The 15,031-nt window shown below is 49.8% G+C and overlaps 1 protein-coding gene across 6 annotated transcripts in view; it reads left to right on the top strand.

Moving 5' to 3' along the window:
* Positions 1-15,031, top strand: part of NR6A1 (nuclear receptor subfamily 6 group A member 1) — an 82,530-nt gene that overhangs the window by 47,803 nt on the left and 19,696 nt on the right. For 2 of the 6 annotated variants that reach the window (XM_061352619.1, XM_061352616.1), the window contains exon 1: positions 12,349-13,360. The exons of 2 other annotated variants lie outside the window; for them this stretch is intronic. In XM_061352619.1, the coding sequence (XP_061208603.1) occupies positions 13,204-13,360 (157 nt within the window). In that variant the 5' untranslated portion in view covers positions 12,349-13,203. Of the gene's footprint in view, positions 1-7,732; positions 7,876-12,346; positions 13,361-15,031 lie in introns of those variants that run through there. 2 more of the 6 variants (XM_061352621.1, XM_061352617.1) reach the window with 2 other exon arrangements.

The raw sequence follows: 15,031 nt of genomic DNA, 5'->3' as shown, positions 1-15,031 counted from the left end.
AAAAAGGGATGTTACAAGCAGACCAGTAGCAGACTGGTCTGGTCTCGCATCCACAAGCTCCTTCTATGTTTAGATGCCTTAATGAGATGGGCTTTTGTGGTCAGGGCTGCTGACAGGAAAGAAAAAGGGGGAAATAAAAATGTGTGTAGGGAATTGTCGTGGGAAGAGCTTTCCACAACATTCATGGGCTCTTCATATCCTGAGGACAAAGTTGAAGAAATTCAAAGAAATAACATCTCTGGGATGGCTATGACAAATCACAGCATTGTTACATTACATTTAATGTATTTTAATTGACTCTGGGTTTGTCCCCCGTTGGTTTTATAGTGCTGTCATCTGGAAGACAAAATACAGAGCTGTGCTTTCCCAGCAGAGCTCTGCTTGTATCTGTACCGGTTGTATATGGAAGACCAGACTTTGTGTGAACTGGATAATTAGCCTGTAAATGAACCAGAGCAAATGTAGGCTTGTGAAGTATCTTCTGATGGGAGTAAAATATTGACTAGCTACCGGTTAAGTTAGCATGAGGATGGATCTTGTGGAAAATAGCATGTGAAGATGTAGTTAGGCTGTATTGTGAGACACATGTGCATGGGGATCAACTCGATATCCAAAAATTAGTTCCACCACGTGGAGTAAGTTCTTGACTCCAAAGCCAAAGCAGATACTTGGCACAGAGCATTCTCTTCTGCTTCAGCCAGGGAAGTAGCTGGTAATTGAAGGCTCATCTTCTGTGAATCAGCCACAAAGGAAAATGAGGGCACATTTTTTGAATGGGCTTGATGAAAACAGAAGGATATCAGGATTACAGATTCCTGGTTTCTTCTCTGGGCTTGCAGAGAGGTGTGATTTGTCATGCTTCATCCTGAGCTGCCATTGTTGGTGCACCCTGCCCAGTCCTCAGTTCGGTTGGTGGTTGTTGGGGTTCTTTTTGTGCAAGATAACTGCTTTTCTCTTTTCTCCTGCTTTCCTCCTCACTGTGAAATTGAGGGAAGCTCCTGAGTACACAGAAGACCCTGTTTATCTTTGAGCTACATGGTTATGTAGAACAGGTTTATGACTATAGGAATTTCATCCTGAAAATGTCTTGCAGTCTTGGGGACTCGTGTTATGAAGAACCAGTTGTAGCTGCTTCCCATATGTAGTATTGTAGTGTTCCTGCTCAAGTGCATCCTCTTATTACCATGGATTTAAATATTTGATTTACAAAATGTTGCTGCATGATATTCCAGGAGTATCATATAAGACACATCACAATAGATACTGAGCTTAAAGATTGTTTTAAATGGCTTTAATACAGACAGAGGTCAGAAAAGGCAAGATAACAGCAAAAGAGGCTATGTCAAAAAGTAATTAGAGCAGGACAAATGGATTGTGCAGGCATGTCGAAGGCTGTTATTTCTGTAGGCAGTGAGTAGGAAAGGTGTTAATGTAATGTGACAGATCTGGAGCAAAAATGAGGGTGCAGGGAAAACAAATAGGAGCTGACCAATGGAATGGTTTAAATTATGAGGTTTGCTTTAACATAATTTGATTACACATGAAAGAAATGTTTAGTGTAGTTCCTTTTGAAAACCTAATTGTCTTAAATGCTGCATGTTCGATTCAGTCTTTACACCCAAAGAAGCAGCCCCCTCTCCATGGCAGCCTCACTATCTGTCAGTATTAACCATGTGAAGAGTTTGTCCTGAGCAGCTTCACAAGCAGAGAGGAGGATGGAAGATTTTGTTCCCTAGAGTTAGCCTGGTAAAATCGGCTCTTCCTGCCAGTCACGTACCTCTTAATCTGGGACCTTGAGCTGCCTGGGGTGGGTGGTATCTGGGGCCTGGAGCTGCGGGGAGAGATGATGTGAAAATTGAGACTCTATCAGAAGGAAAGGACTGGGGTCAGGTTTAGCAGAAGAAAGATGGGAGATAACATCTTCTCAGGATCCAGCTTTTGCTCTATTCAAACGCAAGAGCAGTATTAGTATGAGGGAGATCAGGTACCTGGGAAGGGTGTGGGTGTTCCAAACAGTTGCTCCATGCTTTTACTCTCTGGAAGGACATTTCTGTTCAGCTTTTCCTTTTCAGCAAACAGTTTTACAAACGTCAACAGTTCTCTGTTCCTGAGGACAGTAAAAGCCGATCTTTAAATCTTGATATATATCTGTATAGCACTGCTGTACCCCGTTCTGTGCTTGCTGCTGTTGGCTGCGTGCGGAGCCGTCCATCCATCTGTCAGCTGCTGCCCTCTCCTGTCCGGTCGCCAGCCTGGACTGGAGCTGGTTCCTGCTGGGAAAACGGGACCCTTCAGTGACACAGCAGTGTCAAACAGCACGTTGGGGGCTGGCAGTGAGCATGGAGCAGGGTGAGCCCCTCTGCACGTGGAGCTGGGTTGGGGTCCTGTCTCACTGAGGGCACAGCAGTGCTCCAGTGTAGCACATTTCCTAAGCCCCACGGGCTAGATACTTGTTGATGTTTTCTCTCTTCCCATGGAATACATGCATTTTTCTCTGTGCTCGGAGCCAGCCCTAATTGCAACAGGGATGCTCCTGCCTTTGCTCAGTGTTTCCTTTATGCCCCGCTCAGTGCTGGGTTCTGGGCTGTTGTAATGTGCTGCCTCTGCTGCCAAGTCCCACCAACGTGCAAGAGGCACAAAGGAGTCCGGTAGTTCACAGGCAGGATTTGTCCCATGTTCCTAATGATCTAACCCAGCTCATTAGCAATTGCAGTCATAGCAATGTGCTTGGTGCAGGTACAGAATCTGCAGCATTAGTGCTGAAGTTTTTTATAGTTATAATAACAAACCCTGGCCTGTTGTTGTGATTAAAACCACCAGTAACTGCAGCAAGCCAGTGTAGCTACATGACTTCTATTTATGTAAGTCAGGTGTAAAATAATCTTATGGCTTTTCAGTTTACCTCTTAAGCGCACAAAACTATTCCTGCTTCTTCAGATCCAGGAGATGCTCTCTGCCTTTTCGCCTCTGTGCCTCTCATCTGCTCCTGCATCCTGCTGAACATCTCAGGTTTGGGTGAAGATATCTCTGCTCGTCTCTGCACTTGCTGTTGCTGATGGGGTGTGCTGGATCTGTAGGTGGGAAATGCCAGGGTAAAGCCCCACTGTTGCACCTGGGGTTCTTTTAGTGAATTCCATGGCTGAATATTGTCCCTCTGGGAGAAACAAGGGCTGGAGAAGGACACGAGGAGGGTGTAAGGGTCAGATCCAGCCCTGGGGTCGCTGTTGCCTTGGCCCTGCAGGTGTTTGGGGTGCTCTGGGGCTGTCACTGATTATGGGAACCCAACTCAAGGACTTCCCCATGTTTTCCAGAATGATCTGATGCTGTGTGAATGGGTTTGGGTTACTGGGTGAATCCCAGAATGGGATAGAGTCATCCCATAGAAGGGAAGCACTTTCTGCAAAGGGTTTAGAATGGAGCTCAATTGCCTGTTCATAGAAATGTAAAGCTTCTCCCTTTGCAATTCTCCTTTCTTGTACTTGCCCACTAAGGCAGTAAAACCATATACTTCTCATGCCTGCAATCCCATTTGTTTTCCTTTTTTTCCTCTGAGGGCGACCTCTCTAAGGAGCCCTTAACCTCCCCCCCCCCTGCTTTTCCCTCTGTTGTACAGAGCAAGTCTCCACTGTTTGTCACCCATCAAGCAAGCTGCAATGAAATGCTTCTTGCAAGCTGTTCGATAGCCTGAGATGGCAAATTCAGTAGCCAAGCAAATGACAACATAAATAGATAAAACTGGAAATTGGTGGAAGGATTCATTTTGCACGATGACAAAGCAAACTAATAAGATGGAGGAAAATGCTTAAATTTATGTGCAGCAAGTGATTACCTTCACCAGGATTATTAACATCACATTCCTGATGTGTTTAATGCTGGGAGCAGAGGAATGACCTGCATCCGTTATTAAACCACTATCAGAAGTCAGGAGGATGTTTATTATCATTTCTTGCAGCTCCTTCCATAGCCTCTCTAAACAATTTTAATTTTACTTTGATTTTCTCTGAGATATCTGTATATGTGGATGGAGGGAAATAGATTTGGGGGGGAAAGTATGTGCTGTGTTTACCTGGAACCATTTCTCTCACTGCAGTGGCTGTCAGTGGTAACGTCTGCAGTCCTGAGGCTGCTGAGCTCTGTTAATCTGAGTTTAGAACATTTATTCTTCTACATTTGCAAACCAGCTTGGTTCTGGTGTGCAGGCACTGGGTGTCATTCCCCAGCTGTGGGGCTCCTGTGCATGTGGGGCTGTTCCTGGGAGAGCTGAACCACACGGGCTCCGTGTTGGGCTGGAAAATGGAGATGCTGCCACTGGCACTGGGAAATAAAAACAAATGCAGGATTCTGGTGTTTCCTTGGGTGCTGTTTGTTGCTTGCAATCAAACTGAGTTAGTATTTAAATGTGGTTTGGGGGAAGCTCACTGATGTGGAGGCAGCTTTTGGTTGAGCTGCCTTCAGCACTGAGATGGGCTCGGTTTTGTTATCCGCAGCCTGGACTTTGTTCATGCCACAAAGGGGCCGATGTCTCAAACTGCGTCTGCACAACAGAGCCCCGATTGTCATGAAAATGGGTAAAGCCTCGCTAGAGCTGGAGAATTATGGAACAGTGGCTGAGGGTGGGAGGGCAAGAGCGTGAGGAAGGGCTGCCCCATCCTGGGTCCACATGGGCCAGATCTGGCTGCTTTGCCTGGCACCACAGTTCACTGTGGGCAAACTGCAGTGAAATGTTGTGGTTTTCCTGTCCTCACTTGCATGCAGGTGACCACACTGGTAATGGATGAGCCAATGCCTGGCATGCTCTGGAGAACTTCCTTCATCCTCCTCTTGCTCCCTGTGCCTGTCCCTTATGGCCATAACATCAAGGCAATAAATCAGTTCCAGGCAGTATCACTTGTCCAGTTTTTGTCTGTGGTTTTGGCTTTTACTGCTATGAACTGGTCTTATTCTAAAACTTTAGATGTCACCTACAGTACTGTCAGCTTTTTCTATCTGGGGTATGAACTGGCTGATTCAGGCTAAAATAAAGACCAGGCACTTGATTTTTCCTTTTACCAGCCTTGCTGTAGGGCTATATGTTTCAGACAAGAGAATTAATCTCTCTTGTCTCTTTGCCTGCCCTATGTCCATTCCCAGTTTGGCTTCTCATTTTACAGAACAGTTCCATATCTGTGCAGTTTTTATTCCACCCCTAAGGATTTATTATGGGCAAACTGTGACGTGTATTTAATGTGAGGTTTGAGTTGATTTGAAAGATTTGGGTTGTTTGGCCACTTAGCCTTTTTTCCCAGCCAGGTTTTGTCAATAACTGCAGTAGATTCTGCATTAGCAGGGTTGGGTGGTTTTGGTGTATCTCCGTTTTGAATCCCAGCAGCAGTTGTGTGAGTAACTTCGAGTCGGTGTGTTATCCTGAGATGAAGTTGCTCTGTTTCAGATCTCTGTGTCCACATCACACTGCTGTGTTGCAAAATCAGTGCTCTGCATTCTGGTCACACTTCTCCAAGGGGTGCCGGGAGCAAGCAGAGTGCTCACATGGGATGAAGAATGCAGAGCCTTGGGAGCAGGCACAATTGCAAACAGCTGTGTCAATAATGCGGCTAGGGGACCGCTTACCTTGGCCATGCGTGGCGTCACCGGCTCCTCACACAGTCCTGCTTTGGTAACCTCCAGAGGGAAAAAAGAGAGGTCAATCTGAAGAGCACGTCAAGGACCAACACAGCAGCTTTACATATTGACAGCATAAGCAAACTGGAGACCTGGCCCAGTGCAGGACTGGTTTGTGACGGCTCATTCCTGCGTTACGCACCTGCTCCTGCGGGAATCATAGAATCACAGAATCTCAGACTGGTTTGTGTTGGAAGGGACCTTAAAGCTCATCCAGTTCCAGCCCCCTGCCACGGACAGGGACACCTTCCACTGGAGCAGGTTGCTCCAAGCCCCATCCATCCTGGCCAGGAGGATGCTCCTGAGTTCTGCTCTTGCGTGTACATGGGGTTATTTGTGTTGCTGGATGTCACCAGAAAGCAATAAAATTTCAGGCTTGGGATCGGGTGAAATATGACCTCTTTTGTTGCCTCTGTGCCTTGTTTGGTTTAAGTCAGCCATTTCCCAGAGCATGTTGAGCCTCAGGATGAGGAACAGAAGTAGAATATGGGTTTTGAATGGAGTCAGTGCATTCGTCTGGAGGACAGGTTGAACTGGGCATTGGCAGAAATGTTTCTGGGCATTCCCTTATATGCCTTTGGCATAGTGAGCATTGGTTTGGGCTTGGCCGAACACAGCAGACCACTGGGACAGGTTATCGGGCATCTCATGTTTGCAGCACTAACGACACGTGAACTGAACAATATCCAAGGCTGAGTTCATCCCCGGAGGAGAATGCAGGAGCAAAAGAACTTCATGAAAATACTCACTAGTGCAGAGAAACACATGGCTGCATCTGATGGAGAGCTCACCATCACCAGTGCCACCATGGGGGTCCCTGTTTTGAGGGAGGCAGCTAAGTCAGCTGGTGTTGGGCATGACTGGGGGAATGCTGCAATAGGATGATGTGCTCCTGCTAGTCTGGCGACTTACTGCAGTTCTGTAAATGAAGGCTGGGAAATGGCTCGTGCTGTGTTGACTGTTCACCCTTTGGAAATCTCTGTATCGTCACAGACAAAGCACGTGTGTTCTCCTGGTGAGGGAGCTGTGGTGAGCATCCCTCCATGCTGGCATCTGGGGGCAGGCAGCTCTGCCTAGGGCTGCTTGTGTTTGCTTATTGTAACGCGGGACTGCGTCTCCGTCATGATTGCAGCCAAGCATATGGTTTTGGTCGATAGTTGTTATCAGCTTAAAGAAATAGTGGGTAATATTTGGTAACTGAGCAAGACGCTGGGCTCTCCAATCGAGCTCATGCATTGCCAAGAAAGGATGGACCAGGTGATCCCTGAGGTCCCTTCCAGCCTGGGATTCTAGGAGTCAGGGGCACTCGGTGGGCAGCATGGTGCCTTCCCTCGCCTGCACTGGGAGACCCCCCTGCAGTCCTGTATTCAGCCCTGGGGCAGCAGCACAAGAGGGACCTGGAGCTGTTGGAGCGAGCCCAGAGGAGGCCATGGAGATGCTGCGAGGGCTGGAGCAGCTCTGCTCTGGAGCCAGGCTGAGAGAGCTGGGCTGGGGCAGCCTGGAGAAGAGAAGGCTCCTGAAGGGGAGACCTTAGAGCAGCTCCAGTGCCTAAAGGGGCTGCAGGAAAGCTGGAGAGGGGCTTGGGACAAGGGCCTGTAGGGACAGGGCAAGGGGAATGGCTTGAACCCGCCCGAGGGGAGACTGAGCTGAGCTCTTAGGCAGAAGCTCTTCCCTGTGAGGGTGCTGAGGCACTGGCACAGGGTGCCCAGAGAAGCTGTGGCTGCCCCATCCCTGGTAGTGCTCAAGGCCAGGTTGGACACAGGGGCTTGGAGCAAGCTGCTCCAGTGGAAGGGGTCCCTGCCCATGGCAGGGGTTGGAGCTGGAGGAGCTTTAAGGCCCCTTCAACCCAAACCATTCCCTGGTTCCATTTCCTCCTGCCGGGGTGCCCGAGGTACCAGTTTAACCCGCGGGTCTCTCAGCCACGGGAGGCTCCCGACGCCGTGCCCGGGCCCGTCCTGCGGCGGTGCCTCCGCTCGAGGCAGCCCCTCATTACCCCCCTCCCGCAGGGGCGCGGCGGGGCGCGGGGCCCGGCGGAGGCGGCGCTGACATCACTGCTCGTTAGCATAGGCCCGGCCCGCGGTCGGCGGCGATGGCCGAGCCGGGCTGGCCCCCCCCCCCGCCCGCGCCGCTGCCCCGCTCCCCGCCGCGCCGCCGCCATGAGGCGGCCCTAGCAGCGCGGCGCCGGGGGGATGAAGCGGGACTCGACCTGCATGGAAGGTGAGCGGGGCCGGGCCCAGCGCCGCCGGCCTTTGTTCGGGCGGCGGCCGCCGGGGGTGCGCGGCCCGAGGGCGAGGCCAGGGCCGGGCCGCGGAGCTGCCGCAGCCGTGAGGGGGTTTTTCCCCCTTTTCTCTCCGTGTTCTGCGAGCTGCGGGAGGGGGGGTGTGTGTGAGAGCGCGGATTATGTGGTTAAAAACGAGGGGGAAAACGGGGGTATTAGTTTGTTTTATGGGTTAATTTGTTTATATTTTAAACTTCCTAATCGCTTTGACCATCTGGAAGAGCTTTTTTTAGTATCGTTAATTATTGATAGCATCGGGGTCATGCAGGCACTTGATAACGAAGCTCATCTCTCCAGGGACTAGCACTAGTTCACTGATATTTTACAGCGTTTCTTCCCCCTACCCCGTGTTTGGAGACAGGGGCAAAGCTCTCCTCCGGGGTGAGGACGGGATGCTGAAGGGAAGCACGTTGCTGTTCGGGTAGCACATCCTGAAAAGTCATTATTTTCAGCCGTGCCGAGGCCCTGCCTCCCTGTGGGCAGGGGCTGCTGCCTTTGGTGGCTATGGGTTAATCTTGGGTTTTCTTCATTGTGCATCATTCGCAATCGTTGCACGTTGATAACTTCAGTGAGTGCAAGGGGGTTATTTTCAGTCAGTTTTTAATCTTGTTGCTTTGTAATGTATCGATGTGCAGAATATAGAGGCTAAGTAAGGCAGGGTTCGATTCAGAGCGTGTGGCCGTGCTGGAGTGAGGGCGAGGGGACCCTGCAAAAAGCTTTCTTTTTCTGGAATTGGGCTTAGGGACAGTCTATCGCTGGGGAGAGCGGGTGCGAGCTCGGAGCGGATCCATAGACAGAGCAAGCATGGGTCGGGATGCAGGGAGACCCTCAGGCCGCTCGCAGCCGCTCCAGCCAACGGGGGCACATTTTGGTGCAGTGGCTTTTGTTCCAAACTCTTTGTGCAACAACCGGTTGGAGCGAAGGATCAGGCCCGTCCGTTCTCCCTGTGCCACACAATGGAGTGGGATAAGGACCTCCGGGGCCAGCGCTGGGTCCCATGGGGCGCGGGTGCTGTGGGTCACAGGGCTGGGTGTTGGGGTGAGGGGGAGAAGCAGGGACAGGGGCTCCCAGCCTGGCCGGGAGAAGTTGCATTTCACAGATGAGTTTTTGATATGCAAATGGTGATTGGTCCCAGCCCCAGGAAGGGAAGGGTGACGGGTTTCATCAGCTGCACACTCTTGATTTATAGCTACCCGAAAAAGAGCAGCCGATGGTTTCTCTTGGTTTTTTTTTATGAGGGTTTTCATTTGACTGAACTCTTCCCTGGCAGAAACAAACCCAGTGTGGAATAAGACTGTGAGGTTTGTGTTTAATCACTGGAAAGGGAGAGCAGCGCTGGGATGCGCTCGGCCGTTCCCCTGTTGCAGCATTTCTCCTCTTTTCGTACTTGGTTGGTGCTTTTTTAAATGTCTCCGTAAATAGAACATCTTTTTACAGTGCAGAGAATAAGGTTGGAGGCAGCCTTTCCTTCCCCCTCTCTTTTTTATCTTAAAGGACTTGGGGAGGCTTGTCCATTTAAATTAACCTTTATCCCAGCTGGGCACACAAATGTTTTTGTTTTAGTTCACAGAGGGTTAATTCTATTCAGGCTCCCACCATGGCCAGCCTGAGCCGGGGCAGCACAATCTGCTCTTTAAGCCCAAGAAGGATGCTGGTGCCTTTGCTCACATCCAGCGTGGGGCTGGGATCCCCCATTGGGGTCCATGGGGGAACAGGAGCGGGATGTTCCAGCCCATTGTGCACCCAGCCATGGGCCCGGCTGCTGAGGTCGTTGCTGTCCTGGGGAGGGGCTGCTGAACAGAAAATTTAATCCCTGTGTTCATCGATTATAAGTTAAAGAAAAGCCCCTTAAGCAAAAAAAGCCCAGTTTTGGGGTTGGGCTTGTTTGGACAATGCAGCACTCGGCAGCAAGGGGGGAGTTACACCAATTGTGCCTTGAATTTATCAAGATGCTTTACTCGAAACTAAAAATTGACACTGAAAAGATTTGTTAGGGAAGATAAGGGGAAAAAGAAACCTTAACACGCTTGTTTGTGCTTGAGGCATCATCAGAGGCCAGCGAGGTTTGGGTAGGATTTAAGTAACACATGTGTGAGATCTCCCCCTTCTGCTCCCCCTCTTCAAACAGCTGGTATTCAGCAGCTTGAGATTTAGACCCAGCTAAAGGGTACTGCAGGGCCTGTGGGATAGGGCCAGTTAATCAGGAAACAAATAACTGATACACAGTTGAAAAGATGTTAAATACATGAATGAATCGCAGCGCTGAGTGTGGTCTGAAAACCTTTTTTCAGCTATGAAAGATTTTCTTAGCTGTAAATCCTGTTCTGGGGTAGAAATGGAGGAAGTTTGCAAACTGCAGCTTTGCAGCGGGACCAAATCCCAGCTCGAGGAGTTTGGGTCAGGGTTTGTGCCTTTCCTTTTGGCCTCACTCTAGGAAATAAAGGCTTTGTCTCTGCTCCATTATAAAGCACCGATGCTACAAGCCACACAAGCTGGCTGCACAGGCACACAGTCCTATTCCCAAGGAGAAGTATCAGGGAGCTGTGGTTGCTGTACCGTTTTAAACTGCATCTGCAGGGGTGGGTGCGAGCCTTCTCGCAGCCATGGGGGACCACGGAGATGAAGCATCTGGTTCCCTCCAGGAATGCCGCCGCGCTGCCCGCCTGCTCTAGGAACACCACAGGCGCTTCCCGGTAGCCTGCTCGGGGTGTTTATCCACAGGAGCCATACAGGTGGGAGCGGTGATGGAGGTTTGCTGGGGGCTGGATGCCTGTCCTGATACTTTACTTGATTTGCTGGGTATTTTACATGCTCTTTCATGCACTCATGAATTCATGCTCTTTCGTGTTTTCTGTGCGTGTCTTTGCCCTGGCTTCAGCAGGATTCAAAGGTATTTCCTTTTGGAAATCCATAGGAATTTTCTTCTAAAAATTACCAAAACTACTCATTTCACTGAGGGGGAAAAAGCAAGACTTAAAAAACAAGCGAGCTGCTTCTACTGTTTCCCTTATAAAACAGACAAGGAGCGATTTCTTTTCTGTGACTCTTGTATAACATCATAATATTCTTGGGCGAACTTACATTGTATTAAAATGTGGTATGAAACCTACCATGACCCCTGCAAACAATGCAGCCTTTAATGTGGCTTCGGGGAGGGGTTAGCGAGGGAGTAGCCATAAAAATCTTCAGGGTTCAAGATGAGGTTGAGATTTTTTTGTGAGTGCTTTTGTCGTAGCAGCAACTGTTTGATTTAGTGGCCCCTGCTACAATGGCTGGTGAGAACAAAGCCGCAATATCCCGTGTATGAGTTCGTTAAATGTAAGCCCCGTCAGGAAGATTGGGGAAGGAGCTTCCTCCGCCTTCTCTCTGAAATAAAACACGTGCAAAAGGTATTTGTAAAAACTTCTTATCAACTGCTTTGTTTCCTGATCTACGTTGTTCTGTGTGGAAATGAGTGAGAGGTACCAGAGACAGAGGAGGGAGGGTTTATTTGCTTTAAAATCACCATACTTCCTACGTGTTTTGATGCTCTAGTGAAATTTCAGGGTTAAGGGAGTTCAGAGCACCCCCAGCACAAAACTGCTTTAAATTTGCCTCAGCTGTACCATTTCTGTGAAGTTGGCTGCGATTCTGCCCCGGCTCTCCCACCGATTGCCTACACAAGGCGCTTGCATTAAGTAGGGTGAAAAATAGCAAAGGTCAGGAGCCAGCAAACCCATGGGCCGCAGGGGGAGCGGCCTGGGCCCGGTCATGGTTCCTACAGGATTTTTTAGACCTCTGAAAGCCTCAGACTTTCTGTAGGTGATTCTTTTTTACCTGGCACTTCAGTGTGAGGGGTGGTTTACAGGGTGTACGGGCAGCTCTGGAGTCCCTGGAGGTCCGTGTCTTTGTTCACAGTGCGTGCTGCTGTTCTACCATGCGTTTTAATCTGGAAACACCCCCAGTTAACAGTTTCCTTAGGGAGACCTGTGTGGTTCTTGTGGATGGCGCCATTCACACCACCTCGCCCTCACCCTGCTAGCGGGTAGATGGAGATGGTGAGAGAAGGATTCTCATTCCTCCTCACTTTAATCATCCAGGCTTCCCTGTTCGCCAGGCAGTGGCCCTATTCTTCCCACAACAAAAAAGCTGTGCCTGAAAGTGAGCCCTCATTTACATCCTCAGCCATCAGCGTGCTGGGGTGAGGAGGGAGCCCTGCGCCCCACCGTGGGATGAGATCCGCTGCGGGCTGCAGCGCTGGGGTTTGATGCTGCAGCCATCCCCAGCGTCCTCTGCCTTTTCTGTGTGTGCAAACCGGTACTTTCATGGCTCCCCAGTTCCAGCCCAGCCTGTCGGACCATGGCACAACATGCCCAGCGGCCAGCACGGACACTGCTGCTGACCTCGGGATCCCCCAGTGCCTGCGATTTATGGCACTGCTGTTGGGAGCAGGGGGAGGGCCAGGAGTTAAGCTGGGGCTGAGCTAAACCCTGCAGATAGAGGACTCTTCTGTCCTAGGCTAATCCCCTTGGCCCCCTCCCAGCATTTATCAGATAGCTGAAGGTAGAGATTATGCCCTTGGTGACTGCAAAGTCATGTTTAGCTGCCTCCCTTCAGCAAGATGCTCCGATAGCCTCAGCCCTGATCTGTGCCAGCATTCCTTTGGGGCTGCCTTAAGCACATACCTGAGGTTGTCTGTCCTGTAAAACTGGGAACGTTTTAGTGTGGTGGTGACAGCGTGAATGTTTTTTAGTTAAAGTTGGAGTTTCCTTCATTCATCCTTTTATTGTAAGGTTTTACAGCAATTGCACTGAAACTTGCAGAAAGGTGCAAATCTGCTTGCTGTGCAGTAGCAAACCTTTTAAAGATTAACACAGATTGCTAGTGGTTTCTCCTGGGTTTAAACTGTGGAGGAGGTTGCTCATGAATGAGAGAGCAGCTGGTCTGGATGTTTACTTGGTGTGTGTAACTGAAAACTGGTTTCATTTCTGATTCTACTACATTTAGCTCATTTGTTTCTGTTGCGTTCCCCAGTAGTAAGAAGCTATGCACTGGTTTCTCAGGTTGCTACCACGACTGCTTCGTGGTGTCTCCCCCAAGCACTGCCATGTACTCCTGATTTCCCCGTTATTAATTTGATTGTAGCTATCCTGTGAGCTCCTGCCCCAGAGGAGTTTATCTGCAGTGGTTTGAACAGTTGGACACAGAGGAATTGTGCACAGCACAGCCTGTGTCCACAAGGCAGGCTCTGGAAAGCATATGCTCCTAAGCAGCTTGCCTTTAACTACATGTGCTTAAATACACATATCATACAAACTCCAGGGAGAAAGGACAGGACTCAAGTTAAACTTCGGATACCCAAGGCTTGTCTGGAGGACTATGTGCAGCATCCATCCCCAGGGAGCTGCAGAGAACTGTTGTCACCTCCTAGGTCCTGCTCTAGCTGTGGGTATTTCTGCCTGTTGGAGATTGCACTGTTGTGTGTTCAAGCCAAGAAATACCGGAAACAATCTGGTGTAACCAGCACCCACAGGAAATGCTCGACTGAGTGGAAGACAGAAGTGGGGTTCCTCGAGTCCCATTGCTCTAAACCAAAGCAGTGTCCTTTCTGTTCCTCAGTGCCACCACCTTGCTCAGCCAGGTTGATCTGTTCATCCATGTAATGCTTACGTGACATTTAGGAAAGCAGCCCCATGAAGTACACTGCAGGTTGGTGTGTAACCCTGCACACACTTGTGCCGATCTTCAAAGTGCAGCTCTGTTTGCATCTGCTGAGATACTAATGGGTTAAAACACTGGGGCAGGGAAGGCAGATTGTCCTGGTGTGTGAGGGGTCAAGCTGTTTGCCTGTGCTAAACATCTGCTACAGAGAAAGCTGCTGGTGCAACTTGCTGGCATCATTTTAAGTGTAGCTGCCTGTTGATGTGAAGCAAGGTTTAGGCCTCCCTGTGCACATGAGTGAGGATCCATCTGGGTTCTCTTCTGCCATCATGTACTTTTTCCTTTCTCTTTGACACCCGTGTGTGTGGAGCTCAACTGCTTGCTCACAGGTTCTCATCATTCCTGCTCTGTCTCTCAGGCAGTGTTACAGTCAGAAGATACTGAATTTAATGTGACAGCTCCTGTTGCTCGGTGTCCTCAGTATTCATTTTTAGCCATCAAAGGCCTTCCAAAGATTTGGAAAAGGAACAGTAAAATCACATCACTGTGTGATTGTTTTTGTACTAATATTCACTTGGGCTCTGGACATTGATGTCTGTCGTGAGGCTTTTGCTGGTGCAGCCGGAGCTGCAGGAGGAAGCAGGGAGGTGCTTGCCCTGGGAATACACAAGGTGTCACAGCATTTTGTGTGCGCTGGTGTCTGCCAGGCACGACTTCTGTATTTACACACCCCGGCCTGTGCAGCCAAGGTAGGGCTCTTCATACCCTGTTTCCCCTCAACGTTCATGTCAACAACAGCATGAAGTTCAGTGAGGGCTGCTGGGGAGAGCCACGTTGTCACCCGTGCTCCAAGTGTCCAGTCACGGTGTTGGGAAGGTGAGAAATGGAGCCTCCCCTTGCAGCCATGTGCTGCTGCTCTCTGGTGCTGTGCCATGGATCTGCAGGAACCTGACAGTGCCTGCTGCTTCATCAAACTGACCTAACAGAAACTCAAGGGGTTTCCTACTGAGTGTCCACAGTGGGTGCCAGCATCACTGGGCACCAAGCGCAATGTCCAGAGAAAAACCCTCTATGTTGGGAATAAACTTCTGGGGCAGCACAGCATGCTTATGCCATGATGATGAGAAAACAGCATCCATTTCTTTGCTCTCCTCTCTATTCTTTGTTAAGGGAATCCATAAGGTATGTCAGGGAAGCCACATTTGGCCCCAGGGTGACAGGGTTTGACCTGCTGCCTATGGAGGTAGAAAACCCTGATCCGTGGCAGAAGCAGGCATTGGCAGCAGTGTGGCCTCTTATGGCTGTAGTGTGCTCCTCACGATCTAAACAGCACTTTGTTTCCCAAACTAAAGGTGGTGAGGAGTAAAGGCTCCTCACCAGAGGCACAGAGCCGGTGCCTATGGCCCGGCTGGTGAGACTGGTGTTCTATGCCACGTTCTGCTTTGGGAACGCCTA

This window comes from Neopsephotus bourkii, unplaced genomic scaffold (genome assembly GCF_033783945.1).
Source record: "Neopsephotus bourkii isolate Nb327-2 ecotype Australia unplaced genomic scaffold, CSIRO-AGI_Nbou_v1 NB_659, whole genome shotgun sequence".
Classification (NCBI taxonomy): Eukaryota; Metazoa; Chordata; class Aves; order Psittaciformes; family Psittacidae; genus Neopsephotus; species Neopsephotus bourkii.
Note: the sequence above shows the minus strand (reverse complement) of the source record. Positions and strands in the feature narration are given on the sequence as shown.